This window comes from Chelonia mydas, chromosome 11 (assembly GCF_015237465.2).
Source record: "Chelonia mydas isolate rCheMyd1 chromosome 11, rCheMyd1.pri.v2, whole genome shotgun sequence".
In the NCBI taxonomy this organism is placed as follows: domain Eukaryota; kingdom Metazoa; phylum Chordata; order Testudines; family Cheloniidae; genus Chelonia; species Chelonia mydas.
Window position 1 is genome coordinate 12,877,038 of NC_051251.2, and position 27,124 is coordinate 12,904,161.

General features: G+C 40.1%; 1 protein-coding gene across 6 annotated transcripts in view; it reads right to left on the bottom strand.

The window, feature by feature from the left end:
* The window catches only part of HEG1 (heart development protein with EGF like domains 1), a 96,645-nt gene that overhangs the window by 44,301 nt on the left and 25,220 nt on the right, over positions 1–27,124 (bottom strand). For 2 of the 6 annotated variants that reach the window (XM_043525180.1, XM_037912669.2), the window contains exons 2-16: positions 22,461–22,805; positions 21,232–21,558; positions 18,172–18,504; positions 16,292–16,633; positions 14,238–14,579; positions 13,317–13,661; positions 11,523–11,864; positions 10,922–11,263; positions 10,321–10,662; positions 9,720–10,061; positions 7,925–8,266; positions 7,324–7,665; positions 4,887–5,228; positions 2,229–2,570; positions 267–611 (exon numbers count right to left, since the gene is read on the bottom strand). In XM_043525180.1, coding sequence (XP_043381115.1) covers positions 267–611; positions 2,229–2,570; positions 4,887–5,228; positions 7,324–7,665; positions 7,925–8,266; positions 9,720–10,061; positions 10,321–10,662; positions 10,922–11,263; positions 11,523–11,864; positions 13,317–13,661; positions 14,238–14,579; positions 16,292–16,633; positions 18,172–18,504; positions 21,232–21,558; positions 22,461–22,805 — 5,115 coding nt within the window. The remainder of the gene's footprint in view (positions 1–266; positions 612–2,228; positions 2,571–4,886; positions 5,229–7,323; positions 7,666–7,924; positions 8,267–9,719; positions 10,062–10,320; positions 10,663–10,921; positions 11,264–11,522; positions 11,865–13,316; positions 13,662–14,237; positions 14,580–16,291; positions 16,634–18,171; positions 18,505–21,231; positions 21,559–22,460; positions 22,806–27,124) is intronic. The other 4 variants (XM_043525182.1, XM_043525181.1, XM_043525183.1 and 1 more) reach the window with 4 other exon arrangements.

Genomic DNA, 27,124 nt, shown 5'->3' on the forward strand with positions numbered 1-27,124 from the left:
ATGACCTGGACTAGTCAGGAAGTGAACAGTCTCCTACACTAAGACGACATGGTCCACTTTCCTACACTGTTAGATTACTGTTAAATACCAAATGCAGGGTAGGTGATCTCATTGAAGAGAATCATAACTGCTTACAAATATTGCGCCTGGCAACTGCAGTGGCTTTGAATTTGTTAGCAAGAATAGTATGTATAACCCACATTGGGGAGGAGTGGGAGAGAATGTTTTTCTTATCAAAATGAGATTTTTGAGTTCAGAAAACTCACTGGGTGTATCATTTGGTAAAGTCAACGTTGAGCTCTTGGAAGAATGTGTAAGCAAAGACTCGGTGGAAAGCTCCGTGAAACTGGCATCACTTGATGAGATATTGAAACCTCCAGCCTGTGATACAGAAGATAAGAACTGGGTTGAATCTGAAGACTTGGCTGCGTCTATATTATGAGTGGAGATTTCTGTTGCCGCAGTCGATGTGCTGCTGTGAGTTTGAGATTGGGATGTCCTCTCCCCACCTCTGGTGAATGTTGTTGACACGTACGTACTGTGAGTAGGAGAACTGGAAATCCCTTTTTCTCTATCTGAAATTGTAACTGATTGATGGCTACTTCCAACTCCTGAAAAGGAATTAAAATCTGAAAATTAAAGTTTTTATATGCACATCTTGAGCAGAACAACAATACTTCCTTACACACACACACACACACACACATCTGATAACAAATCTGGAATTATTCACTCTTTACAATGTTATAATTATTTAAAAGATAATCATTCATTAAAACCTACCGCTTAGATTCCTCTAGCTGTTCCAGAGGAGAAAGGTAGCAGAGAGTTGGATCCTGGCAACACAATGGCCAGCAGAAAATTCCGTTTGCGCAGGGAGCTATTAGATGGCATAACTGGCTTCTACACCAACTGCCCATCACACCCAACCTGAAAGGTGGAATATTGGAGGCATGCTGGGACATATGAGGGAAAAGGACAGAACATGCCTGTACTATACCAATTCTTTGTAGGCTTATGATCCCATAGGGATATAGCCAGCTGGTGTAAGTTAGAGCAGCCCCTAAGCTGATCTAACTTATGCCTATGGGCCAGGGCCAGTGCAAATGCACCATGAGAATCAGGGAGGTGTAACTTGATCTCTGCTAGTTCCCTTCCTCCTGCACTAAGCAGACCTCAGCACAGGAATCTGAGCCTTTATATTCAGAAATCTTCAGAAGTTTGGGCATCTCTTTGTAAAATGTAGGCTCCGAAAGCCATAAAAGGGGTTACTAAAACAAAATTGGTAATTAAATTCAGTGAAGATAGTCATTGGAATTCAATACATATAGAAATAGAGGTACAGTCTACAGGTACAGTTTAAATCTAAGCAGTACCGATTGTATGCCTCTACAATCCAGCTAGTTGGTAAAAAACCACTAAAGGTATGTCTACACTGCAGATATTGAGACTCAATACTCATTTTGCAGCGTAGATGTTTGGGCTCAGGATGCAGCAAAGGTCTGGGACCCTCCCACTTTGGGGCGCCTGCGAGCCTGGGCTCCAGCCCAAGCCCCAAAGTTTACACTGTAATTAAACAGCTCCTTAGCCCAAGCCCTGAAAGCCTGAGTTGGCCGGCACAGGCCAGCCGCAGGTTTTCAATACACTAACGGCCTGAATCTCCTCTCTTATTCACACTAATATCTTACAATACACGTAATCCCATTCAGTATAATGGGAGTACTTGCAGGGTATGGCACTGCTGGACATGAGCAACTGTTCCAGAATCTGGCAGAGAAAAAAATACCATTGTAGAGGGGGAAAATGGGTTACTATTTTTTTTAAAGTGATTAAAATATTCAGAGCAATGCCAGAAGAGAAGGTTGGTCCAGGGTTAGGGTGCTAGCTTGGGACCCCCATATTTAGTTCCCTGATCTTCTGCAAACTTCCTGTCTTATCTTAGACAAGTCACTTGGTTTTTCACTGCCTCAGTTCCGCATCGGTCAAACGGGGATAACAGCGCTCAGCTACCTCACCAGGGTGTTGGGAGAATAAATACATTAAAGAGTGTTAGGCGCTCAGACACGATAGTATTAGAGGCCATATAAGGACCTTTCAAAGGTATAAGTCTGAGTTAAAGAGCAACTGATTCTTTAATGAAAAGGGTTGACTTAGTTTTTGGGGTTGGGAGGTTCTTTCTTATTGTTTTTTAAACTGTACGATAACCAGCTGGGAATTGCAAAACTCACCAGCAAGATCATTTGATGACGACGAATGAGTTGGGATCTTGGAAGAATGTGTAAGCAAAGGCTCTGTCGAAGGCTCAGTGAAGTCACTTGATGAGATATTACTTCCTCCAGTCTCTGCTACAGAAGATGAGGGCTGGGGTAAATCTGAAGACTCAGTATTTTCTAAGATAGAAGTAGAGCTTTCTGCTGCATCAGGTGATGTGCTGCTGTTTGTTAGGGACCTGAACGTCTTCTCTCCTCCTCTGGTGAATGTTGCTGAAATGTAAGTACTGGTGGTATGCAAATCAGAAGTCCTTTTCTCTGTAGCTGAGACGCTAATTGGTTGGTGGCTACTTTCCACAGCTAAAATATGATAAAGAAAAAATAGAATTTCATATGCATAAATCCAAACACATGAATGAGTTTTCTTCCAACAGAACACACATGAATACAGTGCATGTATGGATATTAAAACAGGGTAAGTTTCAGTCTGGAGAAAATGCTGCTTTGGAAAGACATGTACACTTCATATTCAGTAACCCCTGAAATTACTATTTGCAAAAAAGAATATTAGAGCCATGAATAGTGCCACCAAAAAAATAACTGTGGGACTAACAAGCCGCATTCTTAAATTCACCATCTGGTTACACTGCTTTGCATTGCATGCTACTGGCACTTACAAAAATTTTTAAACTTTAGAAATAATGTCAGTACAAGGACTGGAAATTGTTTTTCCTTTATTTGAGCTGCTAAGGTACTGATAATTATGTCCAATGGGAGCTATGGTATCCAAAGGTGGAAATTACATTAACTCAGAATGGATTTGTGAATTCTATAATAATTTTGCTTGAAATACAGGACCAAATAAATCCATTAACTAAAATGGAGCTACATATGAGATGAATTTGGTTGATAAAGAATAGATCAAGAAAAATAGTTGTGTATAGATCATTGTGTATTTAAAATAAAATATTTTCTATTGATTGAAATTTTTATAAACAGAACTCTCGGAGGATGAAGGGTATAGACAAAATGAGTATCACTAGAGCTTGAATAATGTCTACAAATCATTATAATCAAAGTGTGACTCAAACTAGTCAGGTAGCGGGCACTCTCCTACACCAAAAAGATGTGGTCCACTTTCCCATGTTGTTACTTCAACAACACTTACAAACTGATTGTGTGTGTGTGTGTATATATATATATATATATATATATATATACACACACACACACACACACACACACACACACATGTAAAAACAAACCTGGAAATTGTTCAGTCTTTAGAAAATGATTACTTAAAAGAAAACAGTTCAGTGAAACTTGTGGCTTAGATTCCAGCGACTGATGCAGACGAGGAAAGTGGTAGAGAATGATGGAACTTGACCTAAATGGCCAGCAGAAAATTCCCTTGATGAAGGGAAGGTCTCAGCTGGCTTCTTCACCAACTGCCCCTCACAAGCAACCTGGAAGGTGGAGTACTGGATGCATTCTGGAGCTAGCAAGGGGGCAGGGCATACCTTCACTACATCAATTCTCAGGAGAGTTATGATTCCATAGCCCTAAACTGCTCTAAGTTATGCTAATGGGCCTGGGCCAGTGCACATGCATAGGAGAATGAGGAAGATGTAACATTGATCCAAAGAAATTTCCCCTCCTCCTATGCTGAGCAGATCATGGCTCAGGAATTTCAGCCTTTATAATCAGGAATCTTTAGACATGTTAACATCTCTATAAAAAGTGGGCTCAAAAAGACATAAAGGGTGTTACGAAAGCAAAGTTGGAGCACTGAAGTTGATGACTGAAATTCAGTACCTACAGAAATATTTAAAAGTACAGTCCACAAGTGCAGTTTAAATGTAAACTATCAAGATTGCATGCCTTTTCCTATCCCACTGGTTGGTCATGAGTCACTAAGGGCCTGAATCTTTCCCCTTACACTGAGTAAAACTTTCCTCTGCAAGCATTCCCATTCAGCATAATGGGACTACTTGCAGGGCACGGCACTGTTGGATGTGAGCTATGGGGGCAAAATCTGGCAGAGAAAAAATGGTGTCATTGTAGAGAAAAAATGGCTTTTTTTCAAGTAATTAAAATATTAAGCTCCGTGCTAGAAGGGAAGGCTGGTCCAGCTGGTAGAGTGCTAGCTTGGAACTTGGGAAGCCTGAGGTCAAGTCCCAGCTCTGCTACAAATCTCCCTGTGTGCCTTTAACAGATCTCTTTGTGTCTCCATTTCCCATCTGTAAAATGGGGATAATAGTACTTCCCTGACACACAAGGCTGTTGTGAGGAAAAATACATTAAAGATTGTTAGGTGCTCAGATACCAAGGTAACAGAGGCAATATAAGGACCTGTGCACCTCAGTCCCTCCTATCCTCTGCCTGTGGCACATAATAGTCTAGTATCCTGTGGGCTGTAATACTGTGGTCTCATTTCTGTCATCAGGTTAAGTGGGCAGGTGCTTGGTGCTGTTGGCCTGTGATAAACAGAAGGTCAGACTTAATGATCTAGTGGTTCCTGTGGCCTTAAACTCTAACTCTATGGCCTTTGCTGGGTTTGAGTTACTAAAGAGCATCTGATTCCTTAAAAAATGGGTTGACTGAGTTTTCTGGGTGTGAAGGGTTCTTTTTATCTTTTTTTATTACTGTGCAATAACCAATTATCACAAAACCCACCTGCAAGATCATTTGGTGAAGATGAATAACTTGGGATCTTGGAAGAATGTGTACGCAAAGGCTCTGTGGAAGGCTCAGTGAAGTCACTTGATGAGATATTACTTCCTCCAGCCTGGGCTACAGAAGATGAGGGCTCGGGTAAATCTGAAGACTTGGAATTTTCTAAGTAAGAAGTGGAGCTGTCTGCCACATCAGGCAAGGTGCTGCTGTAGGTTAGAGACCTTAATGTCCTCTTTTCACCTCTGATGGATGTCGTTGAAATATAGGTACTGGAAGTATGCAAATCAGAAGTCCTTGTTTCTGTAGATAAGATGCTAATTGGTTGGTGGCTACTTCCAATACCTAAAGTGGGATGAAAAGACAGAAATTAAATTTCATATGCCCAAATCTGATTGGATTTGTGAGGTCTACAATAATTTTGCCCCGAAATACAGGACCAATTATGTCCCACATATCATTCCATCAATTTAAAGGGAGCTAAATATGGGATGAATTTGGCTTATAAAAATGAGATCAAGAACAACAGGCTGTGTATAAATCACAGGGTATTTAAAAAACAATATATTATCTATTGATTCAAACCTTCATAAGAAGGATTCTCCAAGGATGCAATGTACAGACCACAATGAATTTCATTAGACTTGGAATGATGCATTAGAATGATTATAAATAAAGCATGACCCAAACTAGACAGGTGGTAGATACTCTCCCATTAAGAAGATGTGATCCACTTTCCTACATTTTTAGTGTAACACTTATTGATACATATACACATTCCATGGGAAAATAAATCCGGAAATTATTCAGTCTTTAGAAAATGATAATTACTTAAAAGTAAATTACTGAGTGAAACCCGTGGCTTAGATTCCTCTAGTTGTTCCAGTGGAAAAAGGTTTTAGAGATTTGAGCTCTGTGGAAAAACAGATTTTTTAGCTCTCTGGCAATTAAAAAAAACCCAAAAACCAAAGCCAAAGTTTTGGGTTGACCAAACAACAAAATGATTTGAAATTTTAGGCGAATTGAAAAGTTAAAAAATGAATTTCAGTTGAACAAAAGTTTTATTTTGATATCAATACATTAAAAATATTTTTGCATTTAAAAAAAATAAAAAATTGAAGGAGATTTCTAAATGAAAAGTCATTTCAAACCAAAAAAATGAAAACAATTTATTTAAAAAAATATCAAAATGAAATATTTTGACTTTTTTATAATTTTGCCTAGTTCAGGCAGACAGAGCGATGGAAGTTAGCACTATGGCCATAGGGGAGCTCTCAGCTGCCGTAGTTGGCTTCTATGTCAACTGCCCCTCACACACAGTCTGGAAGGTGGAGTTTTGGAGGCACATTAGGAATGGCAAGGGGGCAGGACAGGGCGTTACATCATTACACCAATTCTAGATAGGCTTATGGTCCCACAGGGAGATAGCCAGCTGGTGTAAATTAGAGCAACTCAAAGGTGCTTTAACTTATGCCAATGGGCCAGGCCCAGTACAAAGGCACCAAGAAAATCAGGGAAGTGCAACTTGCTCCCTGGAAATTGCCTGCCTCCTTTACCACACAGAACTCAGCACAGGAATCTGAGCCTTTACATTCAGAAATCTTAAGAAACGTTGGAATCTGTCTGTAAAAAATGGGCTTAAAGCCATCAAAGATGATACTAAAGCAAAGTTTGTATTGAAATGCAGTGAAGTTATTGAAGGTTTCAGTCAATGACTTTTGAACTGGAATTCAACAACTCTAGAAATATTTAGAGGTACAGCCCACAGGTACAGTGTAAGTATAAATTAGCAAGATTGAATGCCTTGCTAATCCAGCTAGCAGGTAAAGAATCCCTAAGGGCCTGATTTCCCCTCTTACTCACACTGAGTAATACCCTCCTCTGCAAGTAGTCTCATTCAGCGTAAAGGGAGTACTTGCAAGGCATGGTACTGCTGGACATGAGCAATGGTGGCAGGATCTGGCAGAGAAAAAATAGTGATATTGTAGAGAAATACACAGATTACTACTTTTTTTTAATGAAAGTGATTAAAATGATCAGAGCAGTGTAGATGGGTAATATGGTCCGGGGACTACAGTGCTAGGTCGGGACTTGAGAGACCTGGCTTAAGTTTCCTTCTCTACCACAGACTTCCTGTATGATCTATGGGTAAGTCACTTAGCATCTCTGTGCCTCAGTTCCCCATCTGTACAATGGAGACAATAATCCTTACCTTGCCGGGGTGTTGTGAGGATATACACGTTAAAGATTGTTAGGCACTCAGATACTATGGTAACAGCGGGGGAATATAAGGACCTTTGGTAGGCATGAGTCTGAGTTAAAGAGCAACTGATTCTATTAAAAAAAAAAGGTTGACTCGGATTTTGGGGGGTGGGAGGTTCTTATTGTAGTTTTATGTTTGTAAACGGTGCACTAACCCTTTGGGAATCACAAAACCCACCTGCAAGATCATTTGGGGAAGACGAATAACTTGGGATCTTGGAAGAATGTGTAAGCAAAGACTCTGTGGAAGGCTCAATGAAGTCACCTGATGAGATATTATTTCCTCCAGCCTGGGCTACAGCAGACGAGGGCTGCAGCAAATCTGAAGATTTGGTATTTTCTAAGTAAGAAGTGGAGCTGTCTGCCACATCAGGCAAGGTGCTGCTGTAGGTTAGAGACCTTAATGTCCTCTTTTCACCTCTAATGGATGTCGTTGAAATATAGGTACTGGAAGTATGCGCATCAGACGTCCTTGTTTCTGTAGCTGAGATGCTAATTGGTTGGTGGCTACTTCCAATACCTAAAGTGGGATGAAAAGATAGAAATTAAATTTGATATGCCCAAATCTGATTGGTTTTGTGAGTTCTATAATAATTTTGCCCTGAAATACAGGACCAATTATGTCCCACATATCATTCCATCAATTTAATGGGAGCTAAATATGGTATAATTCTAAATTGAAAAAACTGATTCCTTAAAAAAGAATTTGGTGGGTGGGAGGCTCTTTTTATCATTTTTTTGAATGGTGCACTAACCAACTGGGGAATCACAAAACCCACCTGCAAGATCATTTGGGGAAGACGAATAACTTGGGATCTTGGAAGAATGTGTAAGCAAAGGCTCCGTGGAAGGCTCAGTGAAATCACTTGATGAGATATTATTTCCTCCAGCCTGGGCTACAGCAGACGAGGGCTGCGGTAAATCTGAAGATTTGGTATTTTCTAAGTAAGAAGTGGAGCTGTCTGCCACATCAGGCAAGGTGCTGCTGTAGGTTAGAGACCCTAATGTCCTCTTTTCACCTCTGATGGATGTCGTTGAAATATAGGTACTGGAAGTATGCGCATCAGAAGTCCTTGTTTCTGTAGCTGAGATGCTAATTGGTTGGTGGCTACTTCCAATACCTAAAGTGGGATGAAAAGATAGAAATTAAATTTGATATGCCCAAATCTGATTGGTTTTGTGAGTTCTATAATAATTTTGCCCTGAAATACAGGACCAATTATGTCCCACATATCATTCCATCAATTTAAAAGGAGCTAAATATGGGATGACTTTGGCTTATAAAAACGAGATCAAGAACAACAAGCTGCGTATGAATCACAGGGTATTTAAAAACAATATTTTCTACTGATTGAAACTTTCATAAGAAGGACTCTCCAATAGTGAAAGGTACGGACCAGAATGAATTTCATTAGTCTTGGAATGATTCATTGAAATGATTATAAATAAAGCATGGCCCAAACTAGCCAGGTGGTAGGCACTCGCCCGTTAAGAAGATGTGATCCATTTTCGTACATGGTTAGTTTAATAACACTTATTTATTGATACATATAGACACTGAGTGGGAAAACAAATCTGGAAGTTATTCAGTCTTTAGAAAATGGATATTACTTAAAAGAAAATTACTGAGTGAAACCTGTGGCTTAAATTCCTGTAGCTGTTCCAGAGGAGAAAGGTTGCACAGAGAACTCTCTATGAAAAACAGACTTTTTAGGTCTCTGGCAATTCCAAACCCTCCACCCCCCTCAAAAAACACAACAACCCCAAAAAGCCACATTTGGCGTTGAAAAGACAACATATTTTTGGTGAAACAAAAAGTAAAAACAATTCATTTCCATGAAACAAAAAAGTTTCATTTTGATTTCACGTACTTTTAAAATATTTTTGTTTTTTAAAATAAATTGAAGGATATTCCTAAATGAAGTATTCTTAAATAAATAGCAAACTGAAAAATTAAAACGATTCATTTCCAAAATGTCAAAAGGAATGTTTTGACTTTTTTTTTTTTAATACTTTTTGTTGGAGTTTTTCACCTGAAGAATTTGGTGGAAGTGACATGAAATCACTACATATTTCAGTATCACCACATCTTCATTTTTCACAGAAAAAAACTTTTGGTCAGAAAAATTTCACCCAGTTCAGGCAAAGAGTGATGGATTCTGGCCTTAACTGGCCAGAAGAAAATTCTTCTGGTGTAGGGGATCTCTCAATTAGCACAGATAGCTTCTAATTCAACTGCCCGTCATACCCAGCCTGGAAAGTGGAGTAGTGGAAGCACATTGGGGCTGGGGAGAGGGCAGGACAGGGCATGCCTGCATTATAATTCTCAATAAGCTTATGGTTCAGTTGGGAGATAGCCAGCTGGTGTAAGCTGGAGTAGCCCCTCAACTTCTCTAACTTATATTGATGGACCACTCAGATACTATGGTAACAGAGGGTCATATAAGTAATTTTGATTGGTATAATTCTAAACTGAAAAAACTGATTCCTTAAAAAAGAATTTGGTGGGTGGGAGGCTCTTTTTATCATTTTTTTGAATGGTGCACTAACCAACTGGGGAATCACAAAACCCACCTGCAAGATCATTTGGGGAAGATGAATAACTTGGGATCTTGGAAGAATGTGTAAGCAAAGGCTCCGTGGAAGGCTCAGTGAAATCACTTGATGAGATATTATTTCCTCCAGCCTGGGCTACAGCAGACGAGGGCTGCGGTAAATCTGAAGATTTGGTATTTTCTAAGTAAGAAGTGGAGCTGTCTGCCACATCAGGCAAGGTGCTGCTGTAGGTTAGAGACCCTAATGTCCTCTTTTCACCTCTGATGGATGTCGTTGAAATATAGGTACTGGAAGTATGCGCATCAGACGTCCTTGTTTCTGTAGCTGAGATGCTAATTGGTTGGTGGCTACTTCCAATACCTAAAGTGGGATGAAAAGATAGAAATTAAATTTGATATGCCCAAATCTGATCGGTTTTGTGAGTTCTATAATAATTTTGCCCTGAAATACAGAACCAATTATGTCCCACATATCATTCCATCAATTTAATGGGAGCTAAATATGGTGTAATTCTAAATTGAAAAAACTGATTCCTTAAAAAAGAATTTGGTAGGTGGGAGGCTCTTTTTATCATTTTTTTGAATGGTGCACTAACCAACTGGGGAATCACAAAACCCACCTGCAAGATCATTTGGGGAAGATGAATAACTTGGGATCTTGGAAGAATGTGTAAGCAAAGGCTCCGTGGAAGGCTCAGTGAAATCACTTGATGAGATATTATTTCCTCCAGCCTGGGCTACAGCAGACGAGGGCTGCGGTAAATCTGAAGATTTGGTATTTTCTAAGTAAGAAGTGGAGCTGTCTGCCACATCAGGCAAGGTGCTGCTGTAGGTTAGAGACCTTAATGTCCTCTTTTCACCTCTGATGGATGTCGTTGAAATATAGGTACTGGAAGTATGCGCATCAGACGTCCTTGTTTCTGTAGCTGAGATGCTAATTGGTTGGTGGCTACTTCCAATACCTAAAGTGGGATGAAAAGATAGAAATTAAATTTGATATGCCCAAATCTGATCAGTTTTGTGAGTTCTATAATAATTTTGCCCTGAAATACAGGACCAATTATGTCCCACATATCATTCCATCAATTTAATGGGAGCTAAATATGGTGTAATTCTAAATTGAAAAAACTGATTCCTTAAAAAAGAATTTGGTGGGTGGGAGGCTCTTTTTATCATTTTTTTGAATGGTGCACTAACCAACTGGGGAATCACAAAACCCACCTGCAAGATCATTTGGGGAAGATGAATAACTTGGGATCTTGGAAGAATGTGTAAGCAAAGGCTCCGTGGAAGGCTCAGTGAAATCACTTGATGAGATATTATTTCCTCCAGCCTGGGCTACAGCAGACGAGGGCTGCGGTAAATCTGAAGATTTGGTATTTTCTAAGTAAGAAGTGGAGCTGTCTGCCACATCAGGCAAGGTGCTGCTGTAGGTTAGAGACCTTAATGTCCTCTTTTCACCTCTGATGGATGTCGTTGAAATATAGGTACTGGAAGTATGCGCATCAGACGTCCTTGTTTCTGTAGCTGAGATGCTAATTGGTTGGTGGCTACTTCCAATACCTAAAGTGGGATGAAAAGATAGAAATTAAATTTGATATGCCCAAATCTGATTGGTTTTGTGAGTTCTATAATAATTTTGCCCTGAAATACAGGACCAATTATGTCCCACATATCATTCCATCAATTTAATGGGAGCTAAATATGGTATAATTCTAAATTGAAAAAACTGATTCCTTAAAAAAGAATTTGGTGGGTGGGAGGCTCTTTTTATCATTTTTTTGAATGGTGCACTAACCAACTGGGGAATCACAAAACCCACCTGCAAGATCATTTGGGGAAGACGAATAACTTGGGATCTTGGAAGAATGTGTAAGCAAAGGCTCCGTGGAAGGCTCAGTGAAATCACTTGATGAGATATTATTTCCTCCAGCCTGTGCTACAGCAGATGAGGGCTCGGGTAAATCTGAAGAGTTGATATTTCCTAAGTTAGATGTGGAGCTTTCTGCTGCATCAGGCAATGTGCTGCTGTTTGTTAGAGACGTTAAGGTCCTCTCTGAGCCTGAGGTGAATGTCATTGAAATATAGGTACTGGAAGTATGCACATCAGAAGTCCTTGTTTCTGTAGCTGAGATGTTAATCGGTTGGTGGCTACTTCCAATAGCTAAAATGGGATTAAAAATGGAAATTAAATTTGATATTCCCATATCTGACTGGATTTTTGAGGTCCACAATAATTTTGCCCTGAAATACAGGACCAATTATGTCCCACATATCATTCCATCAATTTAATGGGAGCTAAATATGGGATGAATTTGGCTTATAAAAACGAGATCAAGAACAACAAACTGTGTATAAATCACAGGGTATTTAAAAACAATATATTTTTTGATTGAAAACTGATTGAAACTTTCATAAGAAGGACTCTCCAATGGTGAACGGTACGGACGAGAATGAATTTCATTCGACTTGGAATGATGCATTGAAATGATTATAAATAAAGCATGGCCCAAACTAGCCAGGTGGTAGGCACTCGCCCGTTAAGAAGATGTGATCCATTTTCGTACATTGTTAGTTTAATAACACTTATTTATTGATACATAGAGACACCGCGCGGGGAAACAAATCTGGAAGTTATTCAGTCTTTAGAAAATGGATATTACTTAAAAGAAAATTACTGAGTGAAACCTGTGGCTTAAATTCCTGTAGTTGTTCCAGAGGAGAAAGGTTGCACAGAGAGCTCTATGAAAAACAGGCTTTTTAGGTCTCTTGCAATTCCAACCCCCCCTTCCCCACCGCCTTCCTCCCCCCTCAAAAAAACACCCCCAAAAACTAAATTTGGCATTGAAAACACAAATTTTTGGTGAAACGAAAAGTTAAAAAAATTCATTTCCATCAAACAAAAAAGTTTCATTTTGATTTCAAGTACTTTTAAAATATTTTTGCTTTTTAAAATAAAATTGAAGGATATTTCTAAATAAAGTCATAGCAAACTGAAAAATTAAAACAATTCATTTCCAAAATGTCAAAAAGAATGTTTTGACTTTTTTTTTGTACTTTTTGTTGGGGTTTTTCACCTGAAGAATTTGGTGGAAGTGACATGAAATCACAACACATTTCAGTATCACCACATCTTCATTTTTCACAGAAAAAAACTTTTGGTCAGAAAAATTTCACCCAGTTCAGGCAAAGAGTGATGGATTCTGGCCCTAACTGGCCAGAAGAAAATTCTTCCGGTGTAGGGGATCTCTCAACTGGCACAGAAAGCTTCTACTTCAACTGCCTGTCATACCCAGCCTGGAAACTGGAGTAGTGGAAGCACACTGGGGCTGGGGAGACGGCAGGACAGGGCATGCCTGCATTATAATTCTCAATCAGCTTATAGTTCAGTTGGGAGATAGCCAGCTGGTAAGCTGGAATAGCCTCTCAACTTCTCTAACTTATGTTGATGAACCACTCAGATACTATGGTAACAGAGGGTCATATAAGTAATTTTAATTGGTATAATTCTAAATTGAAAAAACTGATTCCTTAAAAAAGAATTTGGTGGGTGGGAGGCTCTTTTTATCATTTTTTTGAATGGTGCACTAACCAACTGGGGAATCACAAAACCCACCTGCAAGATCATTTGGGGAAGATGAATAACTTGGGATCTTGGAAGAATATGTAAGCAAAGGCTCTGTGGAAGGCTCAGTGAAATCACTTGATGAGATATTATTTCCTCCAGCCTGGGCTACAGCAGATGAGGGCTCGGGTAAATCTGAAGAGTTGATATTTCCTAAGTTAGAAGTGGAGCTTTCTGCTGCATCAGGCAATGTGCTGCTGCTGTTTGTTAGAGACGTTAAGGTCCTCTCTGAGCCTGCGGTGAATGTCATTGAAATATAGGTACTGGAAGTATGCACATTAGAAGTCCTTGTTTCTGTAGCTGAGATGTTAATCGGTTGGTGACTACTTCCAATAGCTAAAATGGGATTTAAAAACGGAAATTAAATTTGATATTCCCATATCTGACTGGATTTTTGAGGTCCACAATAATTTTGTCCTGAAATACAGAACCAATTATGTCCCACATATCATTCCATCAATTTAAAGGGAGTTAAATATGGGATGAATTTGGCTTATAAAAACGAGATCAAGAACAACAAGCTGTGTATAAATCACAGGGTCTTTAAAAAACAATACAATTTCTATTGATTTAAACTTTCATAAGAAGGACTCTCCAAGAGTGGAAGGTACGGACCAGAATGAATTTCATTAGACTTGGAATGATACATTAAAATGATTATAAATAAAGCATGGCTCAAACTAGCCAGGTGATAGGCACTCTCCCGTTAAGATGATGTGGTCCACTTTCATACACTCAGATACTATGGTAACAGAGGGTCATATAAGTAATTTTGATTGGTATAATTCTGAGTTAAAAAAAACAACCGATTCCTTTAAAAAAAGAGTTTGACTCAATATTTGGTGGGTGGGAGGCCCTTTTTATGATTTTTTTTAATGGTGCACGAACCAACTGTGGAATCACAAAACCCACCTGCAAGATCATCTGGTGAAGACAAATAACTTGAGCTCTTGGAAGAATGTGTAAGCAACGCCTCTGTTGAAGGGTCAGTGAAGTCAGTTGATAAGGTATTACTTCCTCCAGCCTGTGCTACAGCGGTTGAAGCCTGGGTTAAATCAGAAAACTTCGTATTTTCTGAATTAGAAGTGGAACTTTCTGCTGCATCAGGTGATACGTTGCCGTTTGTTAGGGATCTTAATGTCCTCTCACCACCTTTGATCAATGTTGTTGAAATATATGGAGTGGTGGTATGTAAAACTGAAGTTCTTTTTTCTGTAGCTGAGCTGCTAATTGCTTGGTTGCTACGTACTATGGCTAAAACGGGATTAAAAGATAGAAATTAAATTCAATGTGGACAAATGAAAATTGATTTGCAAGTTCTATAATCCATTTTGCCCAAAATAAATAAATAATAAATCCAAAGTTTAACTCTAACTTAAATTAAGCTATGCAATGAATATGGCTTAGAATGAAGAATAAAATCAGTGGGGTATTAATCATTGTGCATTAAAAAAAAACCAAATCTCTTCTACTGATTACAATTTTTATAAGCAGGTCTCTCCAAAAATGCTGACACAGTAAGTACCTAACAGTAGGAATAATGCATTAGAATTATTATAAATTATGAACCAAGCCAGTCAAGTAGCTGGCACTTTTGTACACTCATAAAATGTGGTACACTGTCTTACACTGTTAGCTTAACAACACATTCATTGATATATATATAAAAGGCATATGAAAACAAATGTGGAAACTTTTCAGTCTTTAGAAACTGATAATTTCTTAAAAGAAAATTATTGAGTGAAATCTATCACTTAGATTGATTCCTGTGGCTGATCTAAAGCAGAAAGGTAACAGAGAGTGACGGATCTGCTCCTTAATGGCCAGCAGAAAATTCCCCAGGCATAGGGGAGTCCTCAGCTGGCATAGCTGGCTTCTACACCAACTGCCCCTCACACACATCCTGGAAGGTGGAGTATTGGAGTCATATTGGAAATGGCCAGGGGGTCTGACAGGGCATAATTCTCGATAGGCTTATTGTCCAATAAGGTGAAAGTCAGGTAGTGTAAGTTAGAGCAGTCCCTAAAATGCTCTAATTTATGCTTATGTGTCAGGGCCAACACACCATGCAAATCAGGGAGGTGTAAATTGCTTCATGCTAGTTCCCATCGTCTTGCACTGACCTCAGCACAGAAGAGAATCCGAGCCTTTATATCCAGGAATCTTTAGAAACTTTCGCTCTTTTGTAAAAAGTGGGCTCAAAAAAGCCATAAAAGGTGCTACTAAAGCAAAGTTGGTAATGAAATTCAGTGAAGTTGGGAACTGAAATTCAACACCTATAGAAGTATTTAAAAGTACCACCCACAGGTATAGTTTCAAGGTAAGCCATCCAGAGTTGCATTCCTTTGTCAGTCCTGCTAGTTGGTACAGAATCACTACATGCCTGAATCTCCAATTTTACACTGTCATATCTTACAATGCATGTAGTCCCATATATCATAATGAGAGTACCTGCAGGATATGACACAGGTGGACATGGGCAATGGTGGCAAAATCTGTCAGAGAAAAAATGGTTGCATTGTAAAGAAAAAATGGATTGCGATTTAAAAAGGGAAAAAGGCTATTAAAATATTAAGAGCAGTGTAAAAGAGAGGTTGTTAAAGGGCTAGCTTAGGACCATAAGGGGAATCAAGTCCAAACACCTGGTCTGCCACAGATTATCTAGGTGACGTAGGACCAGTCAGTCTCTCTGTGCCTCAGCTCCCCATCAGCAAAATGGGGATAACAGCCCTTCCTTAACTCACAAGGGTGTTGTGAGGAGAAATACACTAAAGACTATGTGGTGCTCAGATACTGTGGTGACGGGGGGCATATAAGGACGTTAGATAAGTATGAGTCTGAATTAAAGAGCAACTGATTCTTAAAAAAAAAAAAAGGGTTGACTCAGTTTTGGGGGATGGGAGGTACTTTTTATCGTTTTTTGTTTGTAAATGGTGCATTAAACAGTTGGGAATCACAAAACCCACCTGCAAAATCATTTGGGGAAGACGAATAACTTGGGATCTTGGAAGAATGTGTAAGCAAAGACTCTGTGGAAGGCTCAGTGAAGTCACTGGATGAGATATTACTTCCTCCAGCCTGTGCTCCAGGAGACGAGGGCTGCAGTAAATCTGAAGACTTGGTATTTTCTAAGTCAGACGTGGAGCTGTCTGCTACATCAGGTAATGTGCTGCTGTTCATTAGAGACCTTAACGTCCTCTCTCCACCTCTGGTGAATGATGTTGAAATGTATGTACTGGTGGTATGCAAATCAGAAGTCCTTTTTTCTGTAGCTGAGATGTTAATTGGTTGGTGGCTACTTCCAATGGCTAAAAGATTATAAAGATTATAATTCCATATACATAAATCCAGATATATTTTCTTCTCATATCACCCTGATGCAAATAGTGCATGTATGAATATTGAATACGGGTACTTTTCATTCTGGAGAAATTGCTAGTTTAGAGAGATCTGAACCCTTTATAGTGAGGAACAACATGTGAAATTAGTACTTGCAAAAAATTAACATAAACCATGAAAAGTGCAACTAAAAAAACTGTGGCAATAACTATCAGCATGCTTAACTTCATCATTCAGTGATATTGCTTTGCATTCCATGCTGCTAGCACTTACAAATTATAAAACAAAAATATTTGGAATTTAATTCAGCACGCTTAGAACACTGAATAACTAAGGGCTTGTCTACATGAGATGTTACTGTGCAGCAAGACAACGTGGGACTCTATAGTGCACTAGCTTGCTGCATGCTAACATCCAGTGTGGACACTGCTATAATGCAGTAGAAGTCCTGGACCATTCTTTGACTTACTATACTTTACAAGCAGACATGGCCAGTGCTCCTGGAACTTTTAGGGTCTGGCTACACTTCAATTAAACACCTGCAGCTGGACCGTGTCAGCTGACTTCGGCTTGTGGGGCTCTGACTATCAGGCTGTTTCGGCTCAGGTTGGAGACTGGGCTCTGGGACCCTCCTCCCCTGCGGGGTCCCAGAGTCTGGACTCCAGCCCAAGCCTGAAAGTCTACACCGCAATTAAACAGCCCAGCAGCTTGAGCCAGCTGACATGAGCCAGCTGTGGGTGTTTAATAGCAGCATAGACATACCATTTGTGCACCACAGCATTGTCCACACAGGATATTGCTGCATGGCAAACTAGTGGCTTGCTGTGTAATAGTGTCCCAGTGTAGACAAACTCTTAGAGATATTCAAAAACACGTGTGATGCTAAGGGGTGGGATAAGTGGATATTAAGACTCCTTCTCCAGTGTAGCTGGCCAAGAACCACAAATCTTAGTGGACACAACAAAGTCAGCACGGCCTTTAGTTTGAAATACTGATGACCGGACTCAGTTCACAGGCAGCAGTATGGTCCAACAGATATAGCAAAGGACAAACACTCAGGAGACCTGGGTTCAAATCCCAGCTTTGCTGCATGACTGGCGGTAATGATTAGAGATAGTCAAAACTATTTTTTGACAGAAAATTGGATTTTGACTAAATTAAATTTTCATGAAAAGTGTCAGCTTTCTGTGTAAAATTTTTGACTAAGTATCAAAAAATCAAAACCCTGAAAACCAAAAACTTTTCAGTTTTTCTACAAAAAGTTGAAATTTTCCACCAAAAATGCAAACCACACCTCCATTTTCCCACAAGCTCTAGTAATGATACCTACCCATGGACACCTAGCTGTGAAATTTGTTGATATCTATGGGAAAAGGCTATATAAGTGCTAAATATTATATTATTCCTCTTCTAGTAAAAGAATAATTAGGCATTTTGTTCACAAAGGCTTTTTAAAATAAATTTTAAAAACTTTAAAACAGCAAGCTAGTGGACTAATAATGCTTACCTTTGGAAGCAGTTTCTGAAGCAGAATGAGACGGTGTAAGCAAAGGATCTGTTGAAGGCTCTGTGAAATCTGTGGCAGCCAATGAGATATTAATTCCACTGGTCAGTGCTATAGAAGATATAGATGACGACTGGGTTAAATACAAAGAGCTGGACATTTCAGTACCAGAAGTAGAGCTTCCTTTTGCATTAGAAGATCTGCTGCTGTTTATTAGAGATTGTAACATCCCCTCTCCAGCTCTGGTGGATGTAGCTGAAATGTATGTACTGGCAATGTGAGAACTGGCAATATTTTTCTCTGAGACGCTAACTGGCTGATGGCTACCTTCAATGGCTGAAATAGGATAAAGAAATATTAAAATTCCATTCTCATAAGTCAAAACACTTTGACAATTTTTCTTCCAATAATACTCAGATTCACAGTTTGTATGTAGCGGGGAAAATGAAAATTTTGCAGTTTGGAGAAAATAAATGATACCATGGAAAGAAATTATTGACTGAAACCTTTATACTGAGGAAACCCAACAAGTATTGACAGATGTCTACTCAGAGAGTCATAGAAATGTAGGGCTGGAATGGACCTCAAAAAGGTCATCTAGTACTTCCCTCTGTGCTGAGGTAAGATTAACTATACCTAGACCATCCCTGAGAGGTGTTCGTCTACCTGTTCTTAAAAACATCCAATGACAGGGATTCTACAGCCCCCTCAGGGAACCTGTTCCTGTGCTTAACCAGCCTTGTAGTTAGAAATTTTTTCCTAATATCTAACTTAAATGTCCCTTGCTGCAAACTAAGCCAATTATTTCTTATCCTACCCTCAGTGAACATGGAGAACAATTGAACACCATCCTCTTTATAACAACTTTTTACTATTTGAAGACTTATCAGATCCCCCCCTCCTCTGTTTTCTCTTCTCTAGACTAAATAGACCCAATTCTTTCAATCTTTCCTCTGAGGTCATGTTTTCTAACCCTTTTACCATTTTTGTTGCTCTCCTCTGGATTCTCTCCAACTTGTTCACATCTTTCTTAAAGTGTGGTGCCCAAAACTGGACACAGTGCTCTCCAGCTGAGGCCTCATCAGTGCCAAGTAGAGTGGAACATTTACCTCCCATGTCTTACATACGACACTCCTGTTAATTCATCCCAGAATGACATTTGTCTTTTTTGTGGCAGCATCACACTGTTGACTCATATTCAATTTGTGATCCACTCTAATCCCCAGACTCTTTTCTGCAGTACTGCTGCCTAGCCAGTTAGTCCCCATTTTGTATTTGTGCATTTGAGTTTTAATTCCTAAGGACAGTACTTTGAACTTGTCTTTATTGAATTTCATCTTCTCAATTTCAGACCAATTCTCCAGTTTATCAAGATCATTCTGAATTCTAATCCTGTCCTCCAAAGGGCTAGCAACCCCTCCCCGCTTGGTGTCATCTGCAAATTTTATAAGCACACTCTCCACTCCATCATCTATGTCGTTAATGAAAATATTGAATTCTATTGGACCCAGGACAGACCCTAAGGGGATCCAACTAGATATGTTCTCCCAGTTGGACAACCAACCATTGATAACCATTGATAAAATAATGGCTAAAAATCTATTAAAGGATCAGTTAAGGAAAAAAAAAAATCAATGAACAAAGATGCATACTGAACTTCACCAAACTGCATTGCTTTTGCATTTTCCCCTTTGTCCCTCCCCTGTCTGTATGTTGTCCATGTAGACCCTGCCCCTGCAAACAGACCCATGCCGGTGGACTGGTTCCCCAGTGAAGTCACTGAGTTTCATGTGGGGACAGATCAGCTTGCAGGATCAGGGCCTTAGACTGCATGATCAACATCTGTTGGAGAGGGCCTATCACACTGTTAGCACTAAAAGAACAATACAGTAAATCCCAAAAAATATAAAATAATAGAATAAAAATTATTTTTAAAAAGTCATCATAAATAAATAATAAAAATACCATAACGTGTTTGCAATTAAGTTCAGCATATCTGGGAGACTGAGTACAAAGGATCTTTCTTAAATGTATGGCCTAAGTGCACAAAGTGTGAATTACCGATAATGACCCCCCTCTCCACCACAGTTAGTTGTTCAAGAAGTACAACTACTAATCAGGCCTGGCTCTTATATAGCACTTTTCATCAGTAGGTCCCACAACGCTTTACAAAAAAGCATTTCAGAATCTCCAAGAATAACTGAACCATTACAAAAACATTATTGACTCATGAAATCTAGAGTGGCCTTTAGTGTGAATTTCTGACAAAAGGACACAATTCAGAGGAAGCCATTTGTTCCAATAGGTAGCAAACAAGACTGAGACTCGAGGCCTAGGTTTGCATGCTGGCTCTGTTACAGACTTCCTTTGTGACCTCAGTCAAACCATTTAACCTCTCTCTACCTCTGTTTTCCTATCTGTAATATTAGAATAATGATACTTACCCATCCTTTTGAAGCTTTATGAGATTTATGGCTGAAAAGCACTTTTCAGATTCTAAGGCCAGAAAAGACCATGGTGATCTAGTCTGACTGCCTGATTAACAGCCATAGAATGTCACCCATCGATTCCTGTATCAAGCTTAATGACCTGTGATGGAGCTAGAGCACGTATCTTTTCAGCAAGACTTCCAAACTTGATTTAAAGATTTCACGAGAATCCCTCCTGCCTCTCAGAAAATTGTTCTAATGCTCAATTACCCTGACTAGTAAAAATCTGCAAGTTATTTCCAGTTTGAATTTGTCTGGCTTCGATTTCCAGCGACTAGGTCTTGTTATGCCTTTGTCTGCTAAATAAAAGAGGAATCTACTATCAGATACCTAATTATGCTCAAGTCAGCTCTTAACCTTATCTTTGCTAAGTAGATTGAGTTCTTTAAATCTCTTACTGCAAATCTCTTAACTGCAAGGCATATTTTACAGCTATTAAATCATTCTTGAACCCTCTCTAAATTTTCAATAAAAATTGCTAAGTGCTTAGTACTATTATTCCTATATTTTCAAAAAATGACATTTTATCATATTTTTACTGTGAAATGACAAGCCTCCGGACTGTAAAGCTCACCTGGGAGACCACTCTTTAAAGGCGAATGTATAAGTAAAGGCCCTGTTGAAGACTCAGGGAGATCAGCGATAGTTGACGATCTATTACTTCCTCCAGACCGTGATATAGAAGCTGAGGAGTGGGATAGATTTGAAGACATGGCAATTTCTGAATGAGAAGTGGCGCTTTTTAGTGAATTAGTCGAAGTGATGCTGTTTGTTAGCAACTGTATTGTCCTCTCCCCACCTCTGCTGAATGTAGGTGAAATGTACAAACTATCAGTATGAGAACTAGGAGTCTTTTTTTCCATATCCCAGATGCTAGCTGTCTTGTGGCTGCTTCCAATGGCTGAAATACAATAAGGAGAATTAAAATATTTGTATTGTTGTTGTGCTAACAGCACCTACAGTGGCAGCTCTTAAAGACATGCCAATTTTGGCTTATACAAGTAGCTAAAGTTGCCACGGTATTTGCACTCTTACTTAAACTTCCCTATACTTCACACAGAGAATACTGCAAATACTGGGGTGACATTGTCTAATTATCCAGTGGAATTAAGCATGTTTTTAAGTGTGAACGCTGTAATCAGACACATATAGCACATGTGAGAATTTTTCAATCAGTAGGGAAAAAAAAAAAACAACCCATAGCCCTGCTGCTTTTGCAAAAACTCAAGCATGTACACCGCTGTACTCCTGGTCACAGTCAGTGGGACATGTGCATGAAGAAAGTTAAGTGTTTTCAGGATAAGGGTCTAAGAAAACAATCACTGACTGAAACCTTTCTACGCAGGATCTCTGCCTATAAATAAGAAAATGATTTTTATTTACCCTACGGCCCTGTCCAATTGCCAGAGCTGCGTAATGGGCCTTAGCGTAAATGAGAATCAGTCCTGAAAGGCCATCAAAGATGTTAGTTGCCTTAATGTTTGTAATGAAATTCAGCAGGGTTGGATGGCTGAGCTCAATAACTTAGAGACATATGTATGGTTAACATAAATTATCAATAATGGACTCCCTCTCCATGTCACTGGTTGGTCATGAATGACAAATAAAGCTTCTAAGAAGCTCACAGAAAAAAACAGATCACCTTTCTTTAAAAAAAAAATCACCCCCTGAAATTAAGCATGTCCTAGAATATAGCTACCCAACAACAGGGCACGATTCCTTTATAAATCATTAGTTACATTTGGTGCAGAGTATTGGGTGGGGTTTACCAAGACTACTGCTCTTATGGATGATAAAGCTCACCTGGAGGATCACTTTGTGAAGATGAATAGGTTGGTATCTCAGAAGAATGTGCAGTCAAAGGCTCCGTTCCAGGCTCAGTGAAATACATCTCACTTGAGGAGCTATTTCTTCTGTTCTGCTCTACTGAAGAGGAGTGCTGGGTTAAATCTGAAGATCTGATCATTTCTGTATAAGAGGTGGTGCTTTCTGTTGCAGTTGTAGACATGGCACTGTTTGTTATAGACAGCAACGTCCTCTCTCCACTTATGGAGAATGTAGTCAGTGTCTCCATATTGTCCATAGGAGAACTGGAAGTCCTCATTTCAATATCTGAACTTCTAAGTGTCTGATAGCCGCTTCCAATGACTGAAAGGGAGGAAAAGGGAAGTGACATTTTTTTTATCTGCATGAATACCAAGTCTGCAGAGTCAGATTCTGATCTCTGTTACACAGGGGGAAATCTGGAGTAATTAAGCTGAAATTCATGGAGATTCTTTGGGTTTACACCAGTGTAAATGAGAGCAGAATCTAGCCCATGATGTCAAATTCAGAAATCAATGAGTTTGTGCAATGTAAGCCATGCTGCATTTGGTTCCTTCTCTTTGTCTGGGAAACAGTTTGGGGGAATTACTCTAAAAATAGTAAAAATGAATCCCTTAAAAAGAAATTATTGATGGAATACTTATAAACTGGAATCCCTAAAAGAGCTGGTACCTCCAGGACAATTAGTCTTGGAAGCCAACTATTAGTAATGGAAGATCTATCATGAATTTCAGTGGTTTAAAAAACTGGAGTTTAGAAACTTCTCTCTTCCTGGATAATAAGATGAAAAGTGTACTTTAAAGTCAGAGGTTGGTATAATCTAGCCAACAAAAAAGGAAGACACAAAAATATTAGGGCTGCATTAGAAAATTTTGGCCACTGTCTCTCGTAGAATCAGAAACAAAACATTGGTCTCCCTACTCTAGCCTCAATTCACTCCACCACAGCTGTGTGCTATTACTTTAATGTTGATGTTAAGAGAGGCGGTTGCTTCTCTGTATCTCTAAATGTCAGACTGGGTACCCCATATTGTGCACCCCATCACAATAGTGCCTCTAATGTTCTCTGAGGATAAGTGGGATCATTTTATGACGATTACTTATGAAAGTGGCTTCAACAGTTAAATCTACATAACGTGTAGTGATCAACTAGATGAGTGCAGCAATTTCAATCACATTCTGTTCAAAGTCTGAAAAAGACAGTGATCGAGGGGAAATGGAAATAAGTCAGTGAAAACTACTCAGTAAGGCTAATAGGAAAATGAGATGTAATTTTTCTTTAAATTTCCCCCCAAATACGTCATCCTTCCCTGCTCCTCATCAGAATTTGAAACTTCAATTAAAAATAGTCATATTTTCAAATGTCAAAAATTTCACCCACTCTGTACGAGGTCAAAAAATGAGACAAGATTTTGGAGAAATTTTAGCCTGTTTTTCCATCACAATGTCAATAAAAAAAAAGTCATCTATTGGAAAATATCAAAAACATTCATCCTGCCCTATTTTACTTTTTGACCAGACTTACTTTTGAAGTTCGTAATTGAAAACATTTTCAACGTAGTACAAGCATTCTACTGCTGGTGTGCCACTTTGAACAGGTACGGTTGTATTCAGAGAGAAGGTGGCATTCAGAGCTAGATTAGATTTCTTCTGGCACTCAAGGCTGATTCAGGGCTATCATTCAGGCCCAGGTTTGAGGCCCAGCACCAAAACCTAACAAGTTGTTCTGGAGAGACTTCGTCCCTAAGCAGAAGAAATCTCCCGAAACAAATTTCAGCCATTGTGGATAATGGAAATCTCAGGAGAACTGGGCTGTGATCTGACTGTGTCCAAACTGGAAAATAGGTCCCATCTGGTTTTGGATGCCATTCAGATTTGACTCGGACCACTCCTTGCTGGCCAGTTCTGACAGGCTGCAAAAGCTGTGTTCCCAGGCAGCATCAGGTGGGGAGGGGGCATCCATAGAGAAGCAAAAAGAGTTGTGAGCATCTTTGCTTTTCACTCCTCCTCCCTGTGCCAGACTCTAGTGTGAGAAAGTTGAGCCAGCTCTGCACCAAGCCTCCTGCACCCAGAGACTCCACAGCCCCCAGGAAACCAATGGGAGTTAGGCACCCTGAGATTTTCAAAAGCACCTACCTGCATCTTTAGGCCCCTACATAACTTTACAAATCTGCTCCTAAAAAAGGACTGAAGTGGCTGTTCATTAGTCAGCTTCTTGGTTCCATTACAGCAGTGGTCCCCAAACATTTTTATCCACACCCCCCTTACCTGGTCTGCACCTCCCTCCTAGAAGCAGGACTGCGGTAGAGGGCCGCGGTCGGGGGCAGGGCTGGTGCTGCCGCTGGGGCCTCAGCCAGGAGCGAGCCCACAGTTGAGCCTGGAGCTGGGGGCTGCGGCTGGGAATCGGGGGCTGCAGCCGGGAGTGGGTCCACAGCTGGGACCGGGGGCCGTGACTGGGCCCACGGTTGAGGCTGGGAGCCAGGGGCCATGACCGAGGCCGGGAGCAGAGGTGTGGCTGGGAGCGGGGCCACAGTCGGGGCCGGAATTGCAGCTGGGGCAGTCATGGCTAGGGTTGCCAACTTTGATTGGATGAATTCCTGGAAATATCATTACATGACATAATCTTTAATTCCTGGAGACTTCAGGGCAATCCTGGAGGACTGGCAACCCTAGTCAGGGCCTCAGCTGGGGCTGCGGTCAGGAGTGGAACCATGGCCGGGAGTGGGGCCAGGAGCCAGTGGCCGAGGCCAGACCTGGGGCTAGAGTGGAGCTAGGGGCAGAGCAGGCCTGAGTGGCGCTCCCTCCCTATGAGGGCTCGCCCGGACCACCCCTGGCTCCTAGCCCGACGGTGGGTCCCTCCCCAACAAACGTTCCTCTGTGCCCCAGTAGGGGAATGCCCCACAGTTTGGGGACCACTGCATTACAGTCTTAGCAAATACTGCTGACCCCAGTAAGTCTGTATGCTGGCATTGTAGTTTTAGCCTAGTACTACTCCATAGCCCAATACCTTCTGACCACAGTGCTTAACTATAACTACAGTGAGCAGTTTGTGGAAGTCAGGCTTATACACACAAACACACACACACAATATACATAGAGAGAGACAGAGAGAGAGTGTGGGTGGGGGCTTGGAAGCATCAGACTTTTATCAGTAAATGTCATCAAGTCTTGATTTCAATGTACGGACACAAAACCGACAAAAAAAAAAACATTTCCATCTGTAGTAATCAAAATTTCAGAGAGGCCAAGAAAGAAAAATGCTGCTTGAGAACTTATTGGAGTTTGATTTAAGGATATTTACTTTGTCTATTTTGACCATCTCTTGTAGATAATTTGTGTTTTAACAGTTATAAAGCTTTAACTTATTTCTGAGTCTCAGAATCTCCTGTCATTAAATAATTATTATCTGACCTCCGCATCATTTCCTGCAACTGTGAAAATTTAAAACCAATAAACATTGAAAAAATGCTTATCAATAAACGTCAATATTACCAATAGTAACTGTCAACATTAAAATTAAATTCTGCCAAGCGTATATGTACGGCTGTAGGAAACATGAGGATTTCAGTTCATGTTGATCTCATGAACCAAAACACATGAGTTCAGTTAATCTAAGTTTGCAGCCCCTGAGGCTTCAGTATTGTTTTGTGTTCAAATAACCCCCCAAATCTATATAAATGCCAAATCTGCCGGCTTCACTGTAAACTAAAACAAAACAAAAAGCCCACTCAGTCTTTGCTGATTACCATAAGCAATTTTCTAGGAGAGCAGCCTGAAATTCCCAAACCCTCTTTGGCTCCTGTGTGGGGAGTGCGGCAAACTAGCTAGCCTGTTTCTCCATCTTCAGACGGGTAGGAAGCAGTGAGGGAGTGGGTCTGCAGCATTCCAATAAATAAGGAAAAATCTAGAGGATGAAAACCTGCTTCTCCCCCTCCACATCCAGCAGCACTGGGATTCCCAAAGCTATAGCATATCCTGTGTCATCATCCCACTCCCAATTACTGACTACTGGGCACCTCAGAACAAGGTAACTGACAATCATGGAGAAAGAAGTGGGATCATCCAGACTCCACCAAAGATCATGCTGCTAAGAGGGAAACCCTGCTCGCCTTTCCTGTATTCCCCGGCCTAGCACTTTTCACAAGAGCAGGGGTGTTTATTGCCAGGCCCTGGTTAAATTCCAGGGGGGCAATTCAACCTCATTTTTAACCTTGTACGTATTCTTAATCATCTTCCCAGAAATGTCATGTAGGATTGCAGTGAGCCTGCCACACCAGAGGTGGCTGCATTTCCTGGCTGATATGATCTCTCTTAAATACAGCAGTTTCAATGTGAACGCAGCAAGAAGAGAGAGGGAGATGGAAAGTATTTGATTTAGATAGTAAGTACTTTGTAGTAGGCACTTTGTTTCTAATACAGATTGTAAATCACTTGGGGCAGGGACTATCTTTTTGTTCCTAGCCCAATGGAGGCCTGGTCTATGAATAGGGCTCCTAGATACTACAGTAATATGAATAAAATAATAATATGTTTGCATAATGCTGAGCACAAACAACAACAAGAGTATGGCAGAGTCGCTCATGTGCTTTGACATCAGCTGATGAAAGACTATGCATTCAGCTGTTACTCCCATGTAAATAAGCA